The sequence below is a fragment of the Mirounga angustirostris genome, unplaced genomic scaffold, assembly GCF_029215605.1.
Source record: "Mirounga angustirostris isolate CCGP_5_RB_7025 unplaced genomic scaffold, mMirAng1.0.hap1 SCAF_14, whole genome shotgun sequence".
Lineage (NCBI taxonomy): Eukaryota > Metazoa > Chordata > Mammalia > Carnivora > Phocidae > Mirounga > Mirounga angustirostris.
In genome coordinates this window covers 89,586,191-89,603,078 of record NW_026991722.1, presented here as the reverse complement: position 1 = coordinate 89,603,078, position 16,888 = coordinate 89,586,191, and the positions used below count along the sequence as shown (strand labels likewise).

Here is a 16,888-nt window from a genome sequence, read left to right as displayed (position 1 = left end):
CTCAGCTGTGTAACGGGCATGGTAGGACATTCCTTGCCCATCTCACCAAGGATGTTGAGGTAAAGTGGACAGACCAGATGCGAAAGTGTCATGGGTCACTAAGGGGTTAAAGATCCTGGAAGAGCAGAGGAGAGAGAACTAGATGGAGAAGCCAGAATCCTGGCATTGCATGATCCCAGAGGGGTCACCCTCTCTGGGTTGGGGGGCTGGGGGGTCTTGATTCCTGGATTCCCAAGGGACCCTCAGTCCCCTTTACCCCAGAGCAGTAGAGGGTTCTGAGTCTGTGGCAGCTTAGCTTTTCCTCAGATGGAGATGTGGCAGGCGGAGGTCTCTGTCCCTCCAGAAGGGGCTGTGGTGGGTCATGGGGTGGACTCCGCCTGCTTCTGCTTTGGGGAGAAGGGCGGGGGTCTTTACCAAAGTGAAGTCCCTCATGCGGGGCTCTGGGGTGTGTGGTCAGTCAACGTCATGGTCCCTACACTTTTGCCCTTGGGCCAGCACAGCAGGACTCGACCACTCTGCTCTGTTTACTCTGTAAGATGGGCCTAATTGTGGAAGCCCCAGCTCATAAGGCCATGGTGAAGAAAAAGGAAAAACATAACCGAAGTCTGTGCAGAGCTTGGCACCGGAGGAGGGGGCTCGTTGGCACAAATAACACGGAAAGGGGTTGGACCCCAATCTTGTCGTCAGCAGCTCCTGACTGCAGAGAAGCTTCCGGGATGGCGGGGACACTGTACCCAGGGCCTGTCCCACGGGGGAGCTGGGTGGTCCTGGGGCCTGAGGTGGGTAGGAAGGGGCGGTGATCTCCCTAACTCCCTCCTTCCAGATCTCCAGCTGGATCGAGGCACGCCGCCCCCACCCCAGCCCACTGAGTGTAGTCCTTGGCGCCCCCTTGCGGCCGGTCCTCAAGGCTGTCCCTTTCCCTACGCCCAGCAGGTGCTGGGCCAAGCCGAGGCCCCTCCAGGGCCCCTCCGCGTGTCTTCTTCCCCTGCCTGGGCCAATGGCCTTTGCTTACCCTCCATAACGAGCCTGGGGCATCCCCGCCCACTTCCTCAATCCCCAAATCCCGCCCTGCCCAACCCGGGGGGAGGCCCCGGCAGAGCTCCGCCAGCCTGGGGCTTGGTGGTGCTGTGGCCAAGGCAGCTGCTGCTGGCTGGACAGTGGGGGGCGCTGCAGCCCGCGGCTTGGAGCGGACCTAAGCGGCTGGGCGTAGGAGAACGCGGGGCCGGGAGCAGGGGGACCTAGCCCTCAACCTTGCTGGGCCCAGCTTTCCAGGGCACCTGGAAGGCTTTCTCTATCCTCCACGACCAGACCCCAAAGTCCACACCTCGAAAAGCCTTTTCTAGATCCTTGGAGACTGGTGGACTTCTCTAGACCTGTTTTACCGCTGGGGAAACTGAGACTCCAAGAAGCTTCTTTCTGGAATTCTCACAACTAATGGGGACTGAAACTCGGGGTTCCTGGCCCCCTGTCTGGGAGTCCAAGTGAGGCAGGCAGCCCACATGCTGTTGGGGAATGTGCCACTAATTTGCTTGTGGCCTGTGGCCTTGGAAAAAAGCAACTTCCCTTCTCTGGGTCCCACCTGTGAAATTTTAACAGCTAGGTTAGTATCAGCAACTCAGGCACACCCTCCAGAGGGTGTTGCTCCCTTCGTGGGCTGATGACACCGAGTCCCATTTTGTAGACGTCTGAGTGACGAGGCCGCCTGTCTGAGGGCCACAGCTCATAAGTGTCAGACCTACGGCCGGATCTGTGGTCTGGCTGATGGCTGAGCCCACCTAGTTCCCCTCCACAGCCCCCAATCTCATCTTCCCCACATATTCCCTTTACAAGTGGGGACCCTAAGGCCAGGAGAGGCCATGATGGTCTCTAAGTTCCCTCCTCCTCCCCAGACCTCTTGGGAGGTAAGTGGGCTTCTTAGAAGGGAATCTAAGGATGGGGAACTGCAGGCCACCATCCTCCTTCTGTGAGGGTCCCCTGCTGGCCACCCACTGGCCAGAGTGAATGTGGGAGCTCCTGGCTGCTGAGGGGCTGGCAGGGACACCGGCTCTCCAGACGGCCCACTGTGATCCCAGGGCAGGCCGGGGTCCCACCCAGAAAGGGAGGAAGCGGAAACAGGGTCCAGGGGTGGGGTGGGGTGGAAGGGGCCCCACTGGGCAGGAGATCAGAGCAGGATTGTGTCATGGAGTCCTGTGGCTGATAAGCAGCTGAGTGGCCAGCCCAAGCAGAAGGAGGGGCTCCCTGGGGAAGACTCATCCTGGGGACCCCCATGCCCCCTGTTGCCAGAGAGCCCTGCCCATCCTGGCCCCTATTGTAGGCAGCCTGTGGGGGTGGGGGGGATGTGGGGGACAGAACTGGCAATGTCACACCCTGTGTGACCTCGGGCAAACATTCAACTCTCTGAGCCTCAGTTTCCAAGTCTGTGAAACAGGATTAAAATGTTTCCCTTGGAGGTGGGGGCTAGGACTGGAGATAATAAGGGGCTCTAGGCAGCACTTTGTAAATGGTTTGCTTTGGGGGACATGGGTGGGAGAGAGGCCCCTGATGGCCTTTGGGGTTGGCAGTGTGCCAGCCATGTGCCCCAGAAAAGGCGGGAAGCGGGGCTGGGGTGGCCCAAAGGTGCAGGGTCTGTGGGACACAGGCATCATTTCCAGGTTGCCTGAGGGAGGCAGTGGGAGGCCTGGCCTTCTCCTCCCTGCTCCCCACGAGCTGCTCCCCTACCTGGTCCAGTCCTTCCCCTGACTTCAGGGAGCTCCCCCTTTCTTCACTTCCCAGGGAAGAGAATGGTCCAACCCTGACTGGGCCTCTTTGCCTCCATCCTCCCCACCCACTGGGAGGGGGCCACTCTATTCTCTCCATCTTATCACCTCCCACCCACCGTCCTCAGACCATTTCCTCAGTCCCTACAGGCGCTGAGGGACAGTTTGGAGAGAGGGCCTGCCTGCCTCCCTGACATCATCTCTGGGGTCAGGTCGGGGTGGCTCCAGTGAGCTTGACTCTGGAGGGAGCCTGGGCCCCACCTCTGGCTGGCCAGTTTCAGGCTGAGTGGGTCCCCGGGGCTGCTTCCTGTTCTGTTTATTGCCTCTGAGTTCAGGAAATCATTGAGTGAAACATCCTCCCCCACCCCCCCCATCCCCCACCCCCCACCCCGCCCCACGATTATTTAATAGGAGCCGAGCTGTGGTCTCTCTCTTTTGGAAAATCCAGTGGGAGAAGGAAGCTGTCAGCTCAGCTCTGACATCAGCTTTGTCCCTGCGCCAAAAGTCAGGGTGGTCAGGGCAGGGGGGCCTGGGGCGGGGTGGGGAGGAAACCAGCTGTTGGTGGCCCCCGTTGACGTGAGGCTGCCACACGGTTGCTAGGGGTGGGAGCTGGAGGGTGAGGAGCAGGGATTTTGGAGACACACTCGGGACACACACGCACACACGCACACTTCGCGTGCAGGGGTCATGCCTCACCACTTGTGCCCAGAGACCCCCTGCCACGCAGACTCGCACAGACACAAGGTCAGACTCATGCTTGCCCAGGATTCACGCACACGGCCACTTACACATCCGCGCAATCGCAAAGAGGGCTCACGAAGTCAGCCGGAGCTGCGCGTGCTTCGGCCCTCTCCCACTAGCAAGCAGACCAGCACAGACACCCATGTGCACACCCACAGGGTCAGACACAGCCCAACGCAGACACGTGCCGACACACAAAGACCCTCACTGCACACGCACGCTCATGTGTCAATGCCCATTCAGACCCAGACAGACAGACCCGTGGGATGCCCCGCAGGCGCTCCCAGACACAGACTCAGTCTCTGGGTTGTAGGCTACCCTGGGAGGGGGGATGGTGGCCACTTCCTCCTGGCACCACCAGCGGTGAGGATGAAGGGTTCCCGTGGAGGGGTGAGGAAAGGCCCGTGACTATTCCCGCCCCACCCAGGTGGGGCAGGGTGGGGCGGGGAGCTGGGGGTCTGGGGCTGCGGAAGGGAGTGGACAGTGAGGGGCTGGGCCCCCGGGGGGGCCTTTGTCCCCCGCGGGGTGATGACAGGCCTCCGCCCCACACCAGGAGCGCCAGCCCCGCCCCGCCCCACCTGCAGCACCTCCTGCCCATTCCTGAGCTGGAAGGGACCGCGGATGACATGGAAGTCCCGAGTCTCAGGCTGTCAACCACTGAGTGACCTTGAGCCAGTCACTCCTCAGCGCCTCAGGGCCTGGCTTTCATCACCGATACCAGTGGCTTACAAACGTTTTTGACCGAGACCCACAGTTAGAAACGTTGCACCTTGCAACCAGAGGATGATGTGTGCGCTGACACATAGAGACAACGGGGGGAAAAAAAAAGTTTGCAGGGCACCTGGGTGGCTCAGTTGGTTGGGCGGCTGCCTTCGGCTCAGGTCATGATCCTGGAGTCCCGGGATCGAGTCCCGCATCGGGCTCCGTGCTCAGCAGGGGGTCTGCTTCTCCCTCTGACCCTCTTCCCTCTTGTGCTGTCTCTCACTCTCTCTCTCAAATAAAAAAAAAAAAAGTTTGCGGAGCAGCGCTTGCCCTCGCTCCGGGCGATGCCGGGTGATTCGGCTATTCCATTTCCTTTTTGACAGTGCTGGTGGCAACCCTCTAAATTGAATCCATGAGCTGCCAAATGGCTGGCCTCCGAAACCCGTAGTGTGAAAGCATTGCTCTCTCCACGCGCCCACTCGGGTCTCGGGCTAGTGGGAGACTCCGGGAGAGCCTCAAGGAGGTCAAAGTGCTTACAGAGGCTATGCTGAGGAATGATGAGAGAGGACAGCAGCCCATTCTCAAGACGGAGATGCTGAGGGCAGAGCCCGGAGCAGAAGCGGGCTTCATGTAATGGCATGGTCCTTGGAGGCAGGCTTCTGACCCTGCCGGTGATGTGATCTGGGCTCTGTGGGCTGCAGCTTCCCTTGCAATTTCTGTCGGAATTGAAGAAAAAATGCAGTCTCTCTGATTCACCTCCAGGGGGGTGATTCCTGACGCAGGACGAGTCGGGAAATGTCCGGGTAATGATGGGGGTAGTTGGTGGCAGGCCAGGATGGCTTCTGGCCCGTGCTTGGCCCTGAGGGGTATAGCTGGTCCCTGCCAGAGATTTGATGGGGCGAGGGTGAGAAAGAGCAGACGATATGCCCAAGAGCCTGGGCCTCAAGAGCCTCAAAGACAGCTGGGCTCTTCAGGACCCCGAGGCGGGAAGTATTACTTATTCCCCTGCTGAGGTTCTGAAAGGCTGTCTGTGCCCCCAGGACCCATGCCATGCTCTGGGGACTGAGAGGACCCAGGGGCCCTCCCTGGCCTCTCAGACCGAGGCCCCTGACTCAAGCTGGGATTTGAGCCCCTCTTCTGACCACTCGGAGCTCTGGTTAGAATGACTGTCATGTGGTAGGCACTTTGCGTTTCCCACTGAACATCCTTATGACAGCATTCCAGCATTCCCCACTTCCAGAGGGGAAATCAAGGTTCAGAGAGAGGCCAGTTGCCCCAGGCCACACCGCTGGTAAGTGGTGTGGGCAGGATTCGAACCCAGGTTCTCCTGGTTCTGAGCTGCACCCTTACCCACAGGCTGTACCACCAGCCTAGCCCTGGCTGGCCCACAGTTGACTTGTGAAACGGCGCCAGGGGCCAGGAAAGTCCACGATGGTTTCTTGGTGCTTCGGGGTGCAGGCTGGGGCCACAGGTGTAACTACACCTCCATTGCTCAAGTGTTGAATAATGAGGTGCTTTTGCCTTTTCGGACAGGACACCCAACTGCCAGGGCTGTGCCGGGAATTCCTGAGCTGCTCATGGCCGCCCCTCACCGGCCCTAGTCCTGGACCACAGCCTCTGACCCCCAACTTCCTCCCCAGGGCCCATCTGACTCCCCTGCGCTCATTTCCCAGGTGGAAACATCGAGGCAAGGGGCTGGGTGTGAGCTGGAGGCTAAGAGCCGCTGCCGGTTGGGTTTTCAGAGAACCGAGATCTTAGCTGGGCACAGGGGAGGGGGTGGTGAAGGAAGGAGGGGGCTGGCCTGGGCAGTGGGGGTTGCCCAGAGCACTCAGTTTCTGGGTCACTGGGCTTGGGGAATTCCCCGATGCCCAGAGAGCTGCTTACCTGGTGAGTAACTACTCTGGCTGCCCACACAGGATGCCTGACTTGTGAGGGTACCTCCCTGCCACCCCCCAGCCGATGGCCACTGTCCCGCTGCCCTCTCCCGAGTGCCTCCGAGGCCCAGGAAAGAGACGGACAGACCGGCAGGGGGCTGGCCCCCACCCCCGCATCCCCCCCCTGGGGCTCCGCAGGGGGCGGCTGGTGATTCAAGCCCCTCTGAGCTGAGCTATGTCTCCTTCCTTCTCAGATGGAGCCTGGGGGTGAATCAGTTCCTGGGGGCGGTGAGCCCGGGTCAGCCGCTGTCCTTAGCTCAGGCCTGGGGTGGGGGGTTGGGGGGGGCAGTCAGGGGCCAGTATGGGACATGGGGAGAGTGAGTACTGCCATGCCATCCCCCCCCATATAACCTGTTTTATCTGTCTGGGGTGCCGCTGAAAGAAGCTGGAGCCTATAACAGTGTTCTGCCTCATTATCCATCAGGAGAGGTATACAGTTCCTCTCAGCTTTCCCTCCTCAGCCCTGGAGTGTGCCCAATTGCCTCACTTCTAAAATGGGGACAAAAACCCCTCCTTCACAGGTGAGGTGAGGATCTTCACCTGGTAAGAATAAATGCTGACGTATGGAGGGCTTGTGGGGTGCCCAGAACTGCGCCGAGCCCGGACACCTCACAGCAAACCCACAGCATAGGTGCCATTATTCCCATTTTACAGATGGAGAAACTGAGGCCAGGGGCGCTCACTTCCCCAAAGTCACCCAGCTCGTAACTGGCAAAACCACCTGGCTCTGACTGAAGCCAAAGTCCACGCTTCAAACCACGAAACTCCACACCGTCTCTCCACGAGACATTTGGCCCAGACGGCTTCTGGAAATTGTGAAATGCTTTTAAAAAATACTTAGCATCGACTCTGGTGTAACCCTGAGCCAGGTGCTGTCAAGAGTACAAATGAGTATCAGACCCCATCCAAGCCCTCAGAGAGTGAGGAGGAAGACTTGTCTCCACTTGAAAGGAGAGCAGGCAGGACCAGGCAGACTCGAGCTGGTCTGGGCTGTGGGCAGGGGAGACACCCTGGAAGAAGCGGCCTATGTGTTCCTCATCAGCCTTTGCTCCTCTCTAGAGCTGGAGGTGCTTCTGGCATTACGGTGGCCTGCGAGCCGGAGGCCTGGGTTCCAGACCCTGCTCTAGTGTCTCTGCCCGGCCCTGGGCAAGTGGCTTCACTTCCCCAAGCCTCAGTTTCCCCATCTGAAAAATAAAACACCTGTGATCTTCTAGGAGAGGCGAATGGATGGCCGGCAAGAATCAGCACAAAAGGAGGACCGGGTGGCCGCATTCGGCAGAGTGCGTAGGACCGAAAGAGCCCCGAGGGGCCCTGGGAAGGCCGACACATGGGCTGACTTCCTGGAGAGGGGAGATGAGCAAGTGGTTGGCAGAGCCACCTGGAGACGGCACCCCGGGGCCCTGACCCGGCAGTGCCCTGCCTCGGCGGAGCAGGGTCCCTTGTGGACCCTGATGGTCCCCCTCACCCTGAGGCGGGTCAGATCCCCAGCAGGCCCAGTGTGCAGGAGCAGGACAGGCTGGGGATGAAGTCACAGCTGGAAGGGGCCGAGCTGGGGCTGCCACTCCAGGGTGGGGCCTGGGGTCATGACCCCGGGAGCATGCAGCCAAGAAGGGAGGATGCCTTCCGTGAGGAAGCGAGGGGAACACACACACACAAACACACACACACACAGAGTGTAGAGAGGGAGGGAAGAAAACAAACTCCAGGAGACCAAAGCTGGCCTGGAGCGCGGTCTGGGCGGCCGATTCCTGGGGACCAAGGCCACGTTGCAGGCAGCTCACGGCCTGGCGGCTCTAAGACCCTGCCAGAGCTTCCCCCCAGAGGCCCAGTGCAGGTGGTGCCTGGACATGGACAGGAAAGGGAGGCCGGGCCTAGGGTGCCGAGGGGCCCACAGCTCTTGGGGAGCACAGACCAAGTCAGGTACCGTGAGAGGGGAAACTGAGGCATGGGAGGGGCCAGTCGGGGAGGGAGCTAAGTGTCTTCTAGACTCTGCCCTCACTTCCTGTTTCCTGTGGGGTGGGGCTGAGATTACATGGCGACCGAGGGTGGACCGTGGGGCTGGCGTGGGATCTGGGGAGCCGGAAGCCCACTCAGAAGGATGTAGGGGAGACATGGGGGCAGGAGAACGGTGGGACGGGGTGGCAGCCTCCAGGAGAATCAGGGCGCCTAGTGAGACTCTCAGGTGGGGGAACAAGGGGACCCATAGAGGGGGCCACAGTGGGGCCCTGGTCAGATGGATTTGGGGTCCACAGCAGAAGCACCAGGCCAAGTCAGGGGACAGGGGTCAGGGAGATGTGGCGGTGGGACCAGAGGCTGCTCCAGCGTTTGTGTTCATGTGCTCTGTGTTCATGTCAGGCCCTCATGCAGGAGAGAAGAGGAGTGGGGGGATTTCTTGTGAGGGGAGGGAGGTGAGCTGGGATGTTTTGTGCCGTGGGGTTGTCTGAGCCAGGCTGGGGTAGGCGGGCCTCCTGGGGGTGTATGCTGACCCCATAGTAGGTGTATAGGAGGGGCAAGTGCCAGGTGGGGTCTTCTAGGGCCTTCCAAGGAAGAGCAAGGGGGGAGGGGGGAGGAAGGGAGGAGGAAGGAGAGCCAGTCTGGACTCTACCAGCCTCCTCCCTGCCGGGAAGTGCCAGCTGGGATGGGCATTTTTATCACCCCACATCCCAGGTCCTGCTGGGAGAGCATGGGGGAAGTGAGCCTGGAGAGGGCAGAGTGTGTGTTGGGGGAAGGGGGACCGCAGCAGGCATGAGGGCTCGTCCTGGCACGATGAGGGAGGAACGCGTGGCTGGGCAGGTCTGGGATGTGGCAAGAGGCGGGAGCTGGGAGCATGCATGGAGGATGGGTGAGGGGGTGAGCGGGGGCCAGAGAAAGGCCGTGGGTCTCCCTGGTCTTGGAAAACCAACTCTTCCACCTTGTTTCCTGGTTAGGGTCAGGCCGGAGGGCTGGGGTGAGGTCTCCAGGGGAATGAGACATCTCCTGGGACAGAGGGTGCCCCTGACAACTTGGGGGACAGTGTGGTGCCAGATACGTGTTCCCTGGCCAGCACTCCCTCACATCATTTTTTAGAAATGCTTTTTTGGGGGAGGAGTCCTGTGCTCATTTTGCCCTGGTCCCCACCATTCTTTCCTGCCTCTCCTCACACGTTTACAAGTCTAACTGGCCATGATAGACACCAGGATTTATTTGTGACCCTGCCTTACAGACTCTAGAAGCACCTTTTGGGGGGTCACCATTCTCTGGGGCTGAGCCCCAAGGGGCTTCCAAGGCAGGTTTGGGGGGGCAAGCTATTTCTCTTCTCCCCAGCCAGCCCTCAACATCCTGAGGAAGAAACCTGGGTCTGGTCTGCTAAGCTTCCCTAGGTCTCCGCTCCAGGTGTCCCTCCAGAACGGAAATGCTCCCTGAGGGGGGAGGTGGGACTGCAAAGAGTTTAGGTAAACCCCAGACAACACCTTCCCAGAAATTCCTCCCCAGGCTGTCCCCTGAGAACTGAGTCACAGCAACCTCCCCGCTCCCCACCTTCCCAGCCCCCTCCCCAGCCTCACAGCCTACCGGTGGTCAGCAATGGAGGCTTGCTGATGGTGGTCAGGAGGCCTGACCCTGTGGGACTCTGGACAACCTGTGCCCTTTGAAGTCCCACTTTGCCCAGTGGCAACAGGCAGGTTGGAGGAGGCTACCTCTGAGGTGCCCACATTCAGTTCTGCTTTATTACTGTCTAAAGTCCAAGCCGGGCCCCAGCCCCTCTTCCTGGAGCCTCCTTCTCAGCCAAGCCCCAGCCTGCCTCCTCCCCACTGCCCCCAAAATCCCTTGATCAGGGGGCCACAGGTGCCAGCCTCCATCTGCTTGCCTAATGTCAAGCCACCTCCCCAAACCCAGGTGAGTCAGGGCTGTCTGGAGCACCTATAGCCCCCGGGGACCCCGATGACTCGAGCCTGGGGACCCTCCTTGCCCTCCCCAACTTCAAACAACTCTTAGGGCAAGCCACTCAGGAAAACCACAGGGTGTTTTGTTGAAGAGTTCATTATAATTTTATCAATCAAATTCTTAGAAGAGGGAAAAAGTCTGCTCTCTCCACCCTCCCCCTTCACTGCCCCCCCCCACTCTCACTTTCTTCCATTCATAATTTCCTATGATGCACCTCAAACAACTTCCTGGACGGGGATCCCTGCTAAATATAGCTGTTTCTCTCTCTGTCTTACAACACAGGCTCCAGTATATAAATCAGGCAAATTCCCCGTTGAGCATGAACCTCTGAAAACTGCCGGCATCTAAGGTCTCCTCCAAGGCCCTCTGGAGTCCAGCCCATAATGAAGGTCTTGGCGGCAGGTAAATCCACCGGCCCCGCGCCAGCTTCCGCGCCCCACTGCGGGTGCTGCGGCAACTTGGGGCACTTGGCGATCGCGAGCGGGACAGCCACTCGCCGCAGACACACGGACACTTGGGGCACCCGTGCAGCCGGCCCGGGCCGCCGGAGGCGCTGGGTGGCGGCCGGGAGCGAGCGCAGGCACATGGTCCTGGCACCGCGCGCCCAGCCCGTCCGGGGGCCAGCAGGTTGGCGGCGGGCAAGGGAGGGGGCTGCCGCAGCCTTCCTCCTGCTCCTCCTCCCCCTCCCCCTCCTCCTCCACCTCCTCCTCCTCCTCGCTCCTCGCTCCTGCCACTCTCCGGTCTGTTCTTCCCGCTCTGCTTTCTCCCGATTCACCCTCCCTCTTTCTTTCTTTCTGTCTTTCCGCTTTCTCTTTTCCAACCGCGTCCCGGGCTGCTCCCAGGGAGGGGCACCGGCCTCCGAGCAGCTTGCAAACTCTGGCCGGGACGGAAGCAGGTGCCGCCTCCATCTGCTAGTGCCTGGAAAGCTGTGGTCTCTGCTAGGTGAGCCGGGCGTGTGGGGGCCCCGCAACCATCCCGGGGTCTCAGCGCTGCCTGGGGATGCTGGGAGGAACAGGGGACCCAGGAGAAGTGAACTTGAGGCTGCTACTGTCCCAGCGGGGGAGATCCCAGCGCTCCAGCGCCCCCCTTCACCCCAGCCTCACCAGTTCTCCAGCCTCACTGGTCTGCTGCCCCTACCTCCTGCTGCTGGGCCATTGGGAGAGGCCCCTCGGAGGGAACCCAAGACAGTAAAGCGGGGAAGCAGGCGGGGGGGGGGGGGGAGGGGGGAGAGGGGACCCAGGACAGGCCCGGACAGCTCCCAGCTCTCCTGTCACCTTTCACTTTCCTTCCTCCCCCACCCACCTGGCTGCCTGCGACCTTTTCCCTTTTCTCTTTTCTGGTTGCACCATTTCCTCTCCCTCCCCAAGGCTCTGAGGGCCTGCGGGACCCCAAGATTCTCCTTGTCCTAACCCAGCGCCTGGGGCAAGTAATAAAGAGGGGGATGGCATGGAGGCAGGAGCTGTGCAGGGCTGGGGGCACAGGAAGTTTTGAATGATGATTTGGGGTTGGAGGGGGGCAGAATTGTAGAATTGGGGTGGACTTGAAGGTCCTAAATAGGAGAGTGGCCACATATGGAGAAGAAGAGCTATAGAAGAAACGGGGGAGGGTGGCAGAATTTTTGGAGACAAATGGCCCGGGGAGCCAAAATCAAGTGACAGGTTTGAGAGGGAGAAGAGTGTCAGCAGATCCCCCAACCCCCACCCCGGTTCCCGATCTGGGAGCTATGGCCTGCAGTGGGCCAGTGAGCATGAAGCAATGCACAGGAATCTGACCATCCTGCGAGGTGGGAAGATAGGGGCCTCTCTTTCCCCTGAGACCCGCTGGGCCTGGGGCATGGTGCCTTCCAGCTGGAGGGGCAGGAGGCCTCAGGGGCTTTTGCCTTCCTGAGGGAAAGGGCTGGATGGTTCGCGTCACCCTGGCCCCAGCTCCCAGCTGGTGGGAACAGCTCACGTCCTACCCCCTTCCTCTGCTCAGGAGAGAGAAGGAAAAAACAAGAAAATGGAGAGAAGCAGAGACAGAGATCTGGAGAGAGGGAAGCAAAGAGAAACAGATGTAGTGAGGCGATGACAACCAGAAGCAGCCAGGGGAAGACAGAGCTGCAGGTGGGGCTGGGGCATTGGCGTCCCTGGGGAGATGAGGCGCATCTTCTGCCCTGAGCCTCCTTGCTCACCCCCAACCCCCCTGCTCATGGCTCCTTCCTGCCTGTTCCCAGGAGTTGTGCCCCTGCTGCTGGTTCTGCACTGGAAACACGGGGCGGGGAGCCCCCTTCCCATCACCCCTGTCAACGCCACCTGCGCCACACGTCACCCATGTCACAGCAACCTCATGCACCAGATCAGGAACCAGCTGGCGCAGCTCAATGGCAGTGCCAACGCTCTCTTTATTCTCTATGTAAGTCCCCCTTCCAGGTCCTGCGGGAGGAGGGAGGGTGGGGGGCGCCACACAGACCTGGTCTGGCGGGACTGGCCTGGGAAGAGAGCGTTTGGAGCTGGTAGGAGAGAATGGGGAAGGGGCTTGGTTCAACCGCGCCCAGACTCCCGCTGCTTCTGAGCCCCCGCCCCTCCCCCAGTCCAGGCTCAGACAGGAAGCCCCTTTTCCGAGGTGCCCAGTTAGGTCGGGGGCATAGCTGGGGGGAGAAGCGGGAGGCCGGGCACTGCTGGGCGCTGCTGGTCTAGGGATTCCTCCACCACATGGAGCAGGAGGCCCATGAGAGACAGAGAGGAAGTAGGGTGGCCAGGGTGATGCTGTTGGGAGAGCAAGTGGTGGGCTGTGGGTGTCCGGGGTGCAAAGCCACGCAGGGAGAAGGTGCGCTCAGTGGGTGAAAGGGCAGGTGTGTGTGGTGCACCTGCGGGAGGTGAGACGTGCTGTTTTCCTCTCGGTCCCTATACGATCCCGATGAGGGTGATGATAATCCCTTGCACCGGGATTACGTCTGGCTCACACGCCAATCCTGAGATGCCTTGTGGGCAAGTAGCCGGGTCTCTACGCCCGAGGAGGGAAACTGAGACCCGAGAGCTTGCCCAGAGGCTTGGTGGCGGGGCTGGGACCCTCGACCCTGACCCCCACGTCACCTCCCCCCTCCCTCTCTGCTCCTCAGTACACAGCCCAGGGGGAGCCGTTCCCCAACAACCTGGACAAGCTGTGTGGCCCCAATGTGACGGACTTCCCGCCATTCCACGCCAACGGCACGGAGAAGACGCGGCTAGTGGAGCTGTACCGCATCATCGCGTACCTCGGCGCCTCCCTGGGCAACATCACCCGGGACCAGAAGGTCCTCAATCCTAACGCCCTCAGCCTCCACAGCAAGCTGAACGCCACTGCAGACATCATGCGGGGCCTCCTCAGCAACGTGCTCTGCCGCCTGTGTAACAAGTACCATGTGGCCCACGTGGACGTGGCCTACGGCCCCGACACCTCGGGCAAGGATGTCTTCCAGAAGAAGAAGTTGGGCTGTCAGCTCCTGGGGAAGTATAAGCAGGTCCTCACTGTGGTGGCCCAGGCCTTCTAGGCAGGAGGTCGTGATGCCTGCAGTGAGCACCCTGAGGTCCTAGGCTCGGTTGGCTCTCAAACTGTGGCCGGGGCCCAGAGCGTCACCGGACCCAAGTGGGGGCTGCTGGCAGACCCCGGGGGGTTCCCGGCCCGTCCACTCCCCTCTAAGGTGGGCTGTGAGAAAGCCGAGCAGAATCTAAGCTCCCGTAGGCAGGGCCTGTCTACAGCGCCAACCAGAAGAAGGACCCCTTCCTCTGGGAGACTGCGGCCGGACATCAGGGTGTCGGGCTGCTGAGGGGACTGTGGGCTGGACCTCTGTCCCCACTCGGCCCCTTGGCCAGGGCCTTTGTGAGAAAACTGCACAAGTCGTCCATAGCGACTCTGACCATGGGGCAAAACGGCAGGGGTCAGGGGAACCACCCAGCCCCGCAGAATGACCACCATCGGTGCCTTTACTGCCCCTTCTGTAGGCTTTGGAAGGTTTGACGGGGCTCAGGCAGGCCAGAGGAGCTGGGGTCCAGAGGACTCCTTGGTCCCCATAAGTCTAGTGAATGGACGTTAGGGAAGTTCTGGTTTGGGATGTTCCTTCTCTTGAGCATGATTGGAGAGCTCAGGCCTAGGGCCTGGACTGTGAGGCAGAAAGTTCCAGAATGAGCTCACTGGCATTCAGGCTTCTAGGGTGGCTGAGAGGCCACCTTCAGGCGTGGGAAGGTAGAGAGGTCCTGAAAGCCTTGGCAGGCTCTCCTTCTTCCCTGCAGTCTTTCCTGAAGCCTGGGATGGCCAGGGGTCTGGTGGCTGGACCTGGAGGTGGGGTTTGGGGAAATGGGCAGGTGGCAGAGTCAGGTGAAGAGGTTCCGAGGGGACCCAGAGTCTTCCTTCTGGGCTGGGCTCTATAAGGGATGGGTAAGGGATGGGAAGGACTGGGTAGTTCAGAGTGGCAGCTCACATCTGGGGCCCCTGGAGGTCCTGTGAGGTCACACAAAGGTACTTGATGGGGACTAGAGGCCATCTCTGGTTCCTAGAGCAAGGGGACAGCAGGACCTGAGGTTAGGGTCTCAGTGAAGCTTGAGAACCAAGAGTGCTGTGTGTCTGACCCAGTATGATTGTCTATTTATTATGATGCCCTATTTATATTAACTTATTGGTGCTTTAAATGGCAAAGTTAGTTCCCCTTTCCCTGCTTCCTACTCAACAGAAATAATACGATGGCTCATAGAGGAGCCAGGGCCAAGCCTTAGCAGGGACTGGTCCAGAAGTCAAAGATGTTACGATGAGACTAAGCCTTACCGGTGAAGCTCAGAGAAGGGTCAGGATCTGAGAGAACTGGTCACCCTGGGTGGTGGGGGCGGGGGCAGGGGACCCTGTTCCATACCCCATCCCAACTGTGACCTGATTTAGGGGTATCAGAATCCTGGCTTCACGGCAGGCTGGGCTGGCTTGTGGAGTGGCCAGGGGCCTTCTCCCAGGGCCACCATCTTGCTTGGCTCCAGGGGGCTCACTCAACACTGTGTTTTCTGGCAGCCCTTGGAATTGTGCCGTGAGGGGTAACATTCACGGCTGAAAGGGTGTCCGGGAGCCCTGGGTAAGGCAGGCCTGGTGGCCTGCTCTGCTGCTGTTTCCTTGTTCCCATGCTGTCTCTAGACCAGCAGTGTGGGGCTCTGGAACAGTCCTGACCCAGCATCCAGCATGCTTGCACAGAGTGGGGAAGCTCCTGCTCGGGTGGCCCAAACACCCCCAAAGGGCCAGAGGGCCTGGCTGGGCCTCTGGGAAGCTGGGGCAGTGCAGGGAGGAGCTCCCTGCTCTGGAGAGGAGGCTAGGGAGGCCCTGGGCCCACGACCAGGAAGCTGTGGTCCCTCCTGCTCCCCCTCCTTCTCGCCCCTCCCCCCACGCCCCCACCCATGTCTGGGCTCCCAGGCAGGGAACCCGATCCTTTCCTTTGTGCTGGGGCCAGGCTAGTGGAGAAACGCCCTCCAGTCTGGGAGCAAGGGAGGGGGTGCGGAGCTGGGGCAGCTGCTAAGAGCAACATTCTGGCTTCTTCTCAAACCCTGAGCGGTGGTGGCGGTCCTAGCGGTTCAGCCAATGTGATTATGGTACTTTGCACTCACTTTGCACCTCTCTGTCTTCCCTGAGCATCTTACCCGCACACACCGGGTGGCAGGTGGGCAGGCAGCAGGCAGGGGTGGGGGCGGGGGTGGGCAAGGTTGTTTTGTGGCAGGTGGTGGAGGAGACCATGAGGTTTCCTGAGGTTGTCTTAACCTGGGTCACACTCACCCTCATCCAGGGTCTTAGCCTGCTGCCCCCTCCCTGCACTCCGCTCCTTTGGTGAACGTGGCTCTGAGGGCTTGGGGCCAACTGGGTCTTCAATCTTCCCATCCCCTCGAGGACACTGACTCCCTCGCTGAGCCCACCTGGGCAGCCTCTGGGGAGTCTCTTCCCCTGGACCCAACACCGCCCCCCTGCCTCGCTCTCACTGCCTCTGCGCCCCCCATCTCCTGCTCTGCTCCTCAGCCCCCATCCTTAGCACTCTTCCTAGAACCAATCCAGCAGACCACTTTGCACAGCATCCCGGAATTTATGGAGCCTTTGTGTGGAAAAAGCTTTGCAGGGCAGGAAGCTGTCCTTTTCCTCATTTTTCATCTGCTGGTATTGACCCACACCTGCATCCTGGGTCAAGAGGAGGAGGACAGAGAGGCTGTCAACAGAGGATGGGGTAGGACAGTCCTTTTGCAACTTATGGAGAAAGGAGTATTGGGAACTTTTATTTATTTAAAAACATTTTAAACAAAAAAAAGCACCGCCAGTTTATTTGTCTCTCCTCCCCCCTCTCCTTGTCCTCTCCTTGGGGATGCCCCCTGCCCGCCCCCTCCAGAAGCAGCTCAGCCCCACCTTGTTGGCTCTCCAGAATAGACAGAGCATGTGGGGTTGGAGGCCAGAATCAAGTGAGAATTTCCCTTCAGATGGTACAGATGTCCTTACTTTCGAATGACCCCCAATACTTGTGCCTCGATCCCAGTACCTGGGCATCTCTCCCATCCACACTGCTAGTTCGTCTGTCCCTCGGTGTTTCCCTCCTCCCTCTCTACTGGATAGGACTTGGCCTTGAGGGACAAATTCCTCTTTGATGAATGTACCCTGTGGGAATGTTTCATACTGACAGATTATTTTTATTTATTCAATGTCCTATTTAAAATATTTATTTTTTATACTGAAGGAATACTTTTTTTTTTTAAGAAAAAAAGAGAAATTAATAAAGAATCTGCTCTTGGCAAGCTTTCCAGACTGTATTGATGTGGGGAGACAGGGCTGGAGGGGCCGAGACTGTCTCTGTCTTGGACACCCAATCGA

General features: G+C 59.7%; 1 protein-coding gene across 2 annotated transcripts in view; it reads left to right on the top strand.

Moving 5' to 3' along the window:
• The window catches only part of LIF (LIF interleukin 6 family cytokine), a 22,750-nt gene extending 5,862 nt beyond the window's left edge, over positions 1-16,888 (top strand). The window contains exons 1-4 of one of the 2 annotated variants that reach the window (XM_045886430.2): positions 7,822-8,053; positions 10,337-10,456; positions 12,267-12,445; positions 13,152-16,888. In XM_045886430.2, the coding sequence (XP_045742386.1) occupies positions 10,438-10,456; positions 12,267-12,445; positions 13,152-13,562 (609 nt within the window). In that variant the 5' untranslated portion in view covers positions 7,822-8,053; positions 10,337-10,437 and the 3' untranslated portion in view covers positions 13,563-16,888. Of the gene's footprint in view, positions 1-7,821; positions 8,054-10,336; positions 10,457-12,266; positions 12,446-13,151 lie in introns of those variants that run through there. The other variant, XM_064578672.1, reaches the window with a different exon arrangement.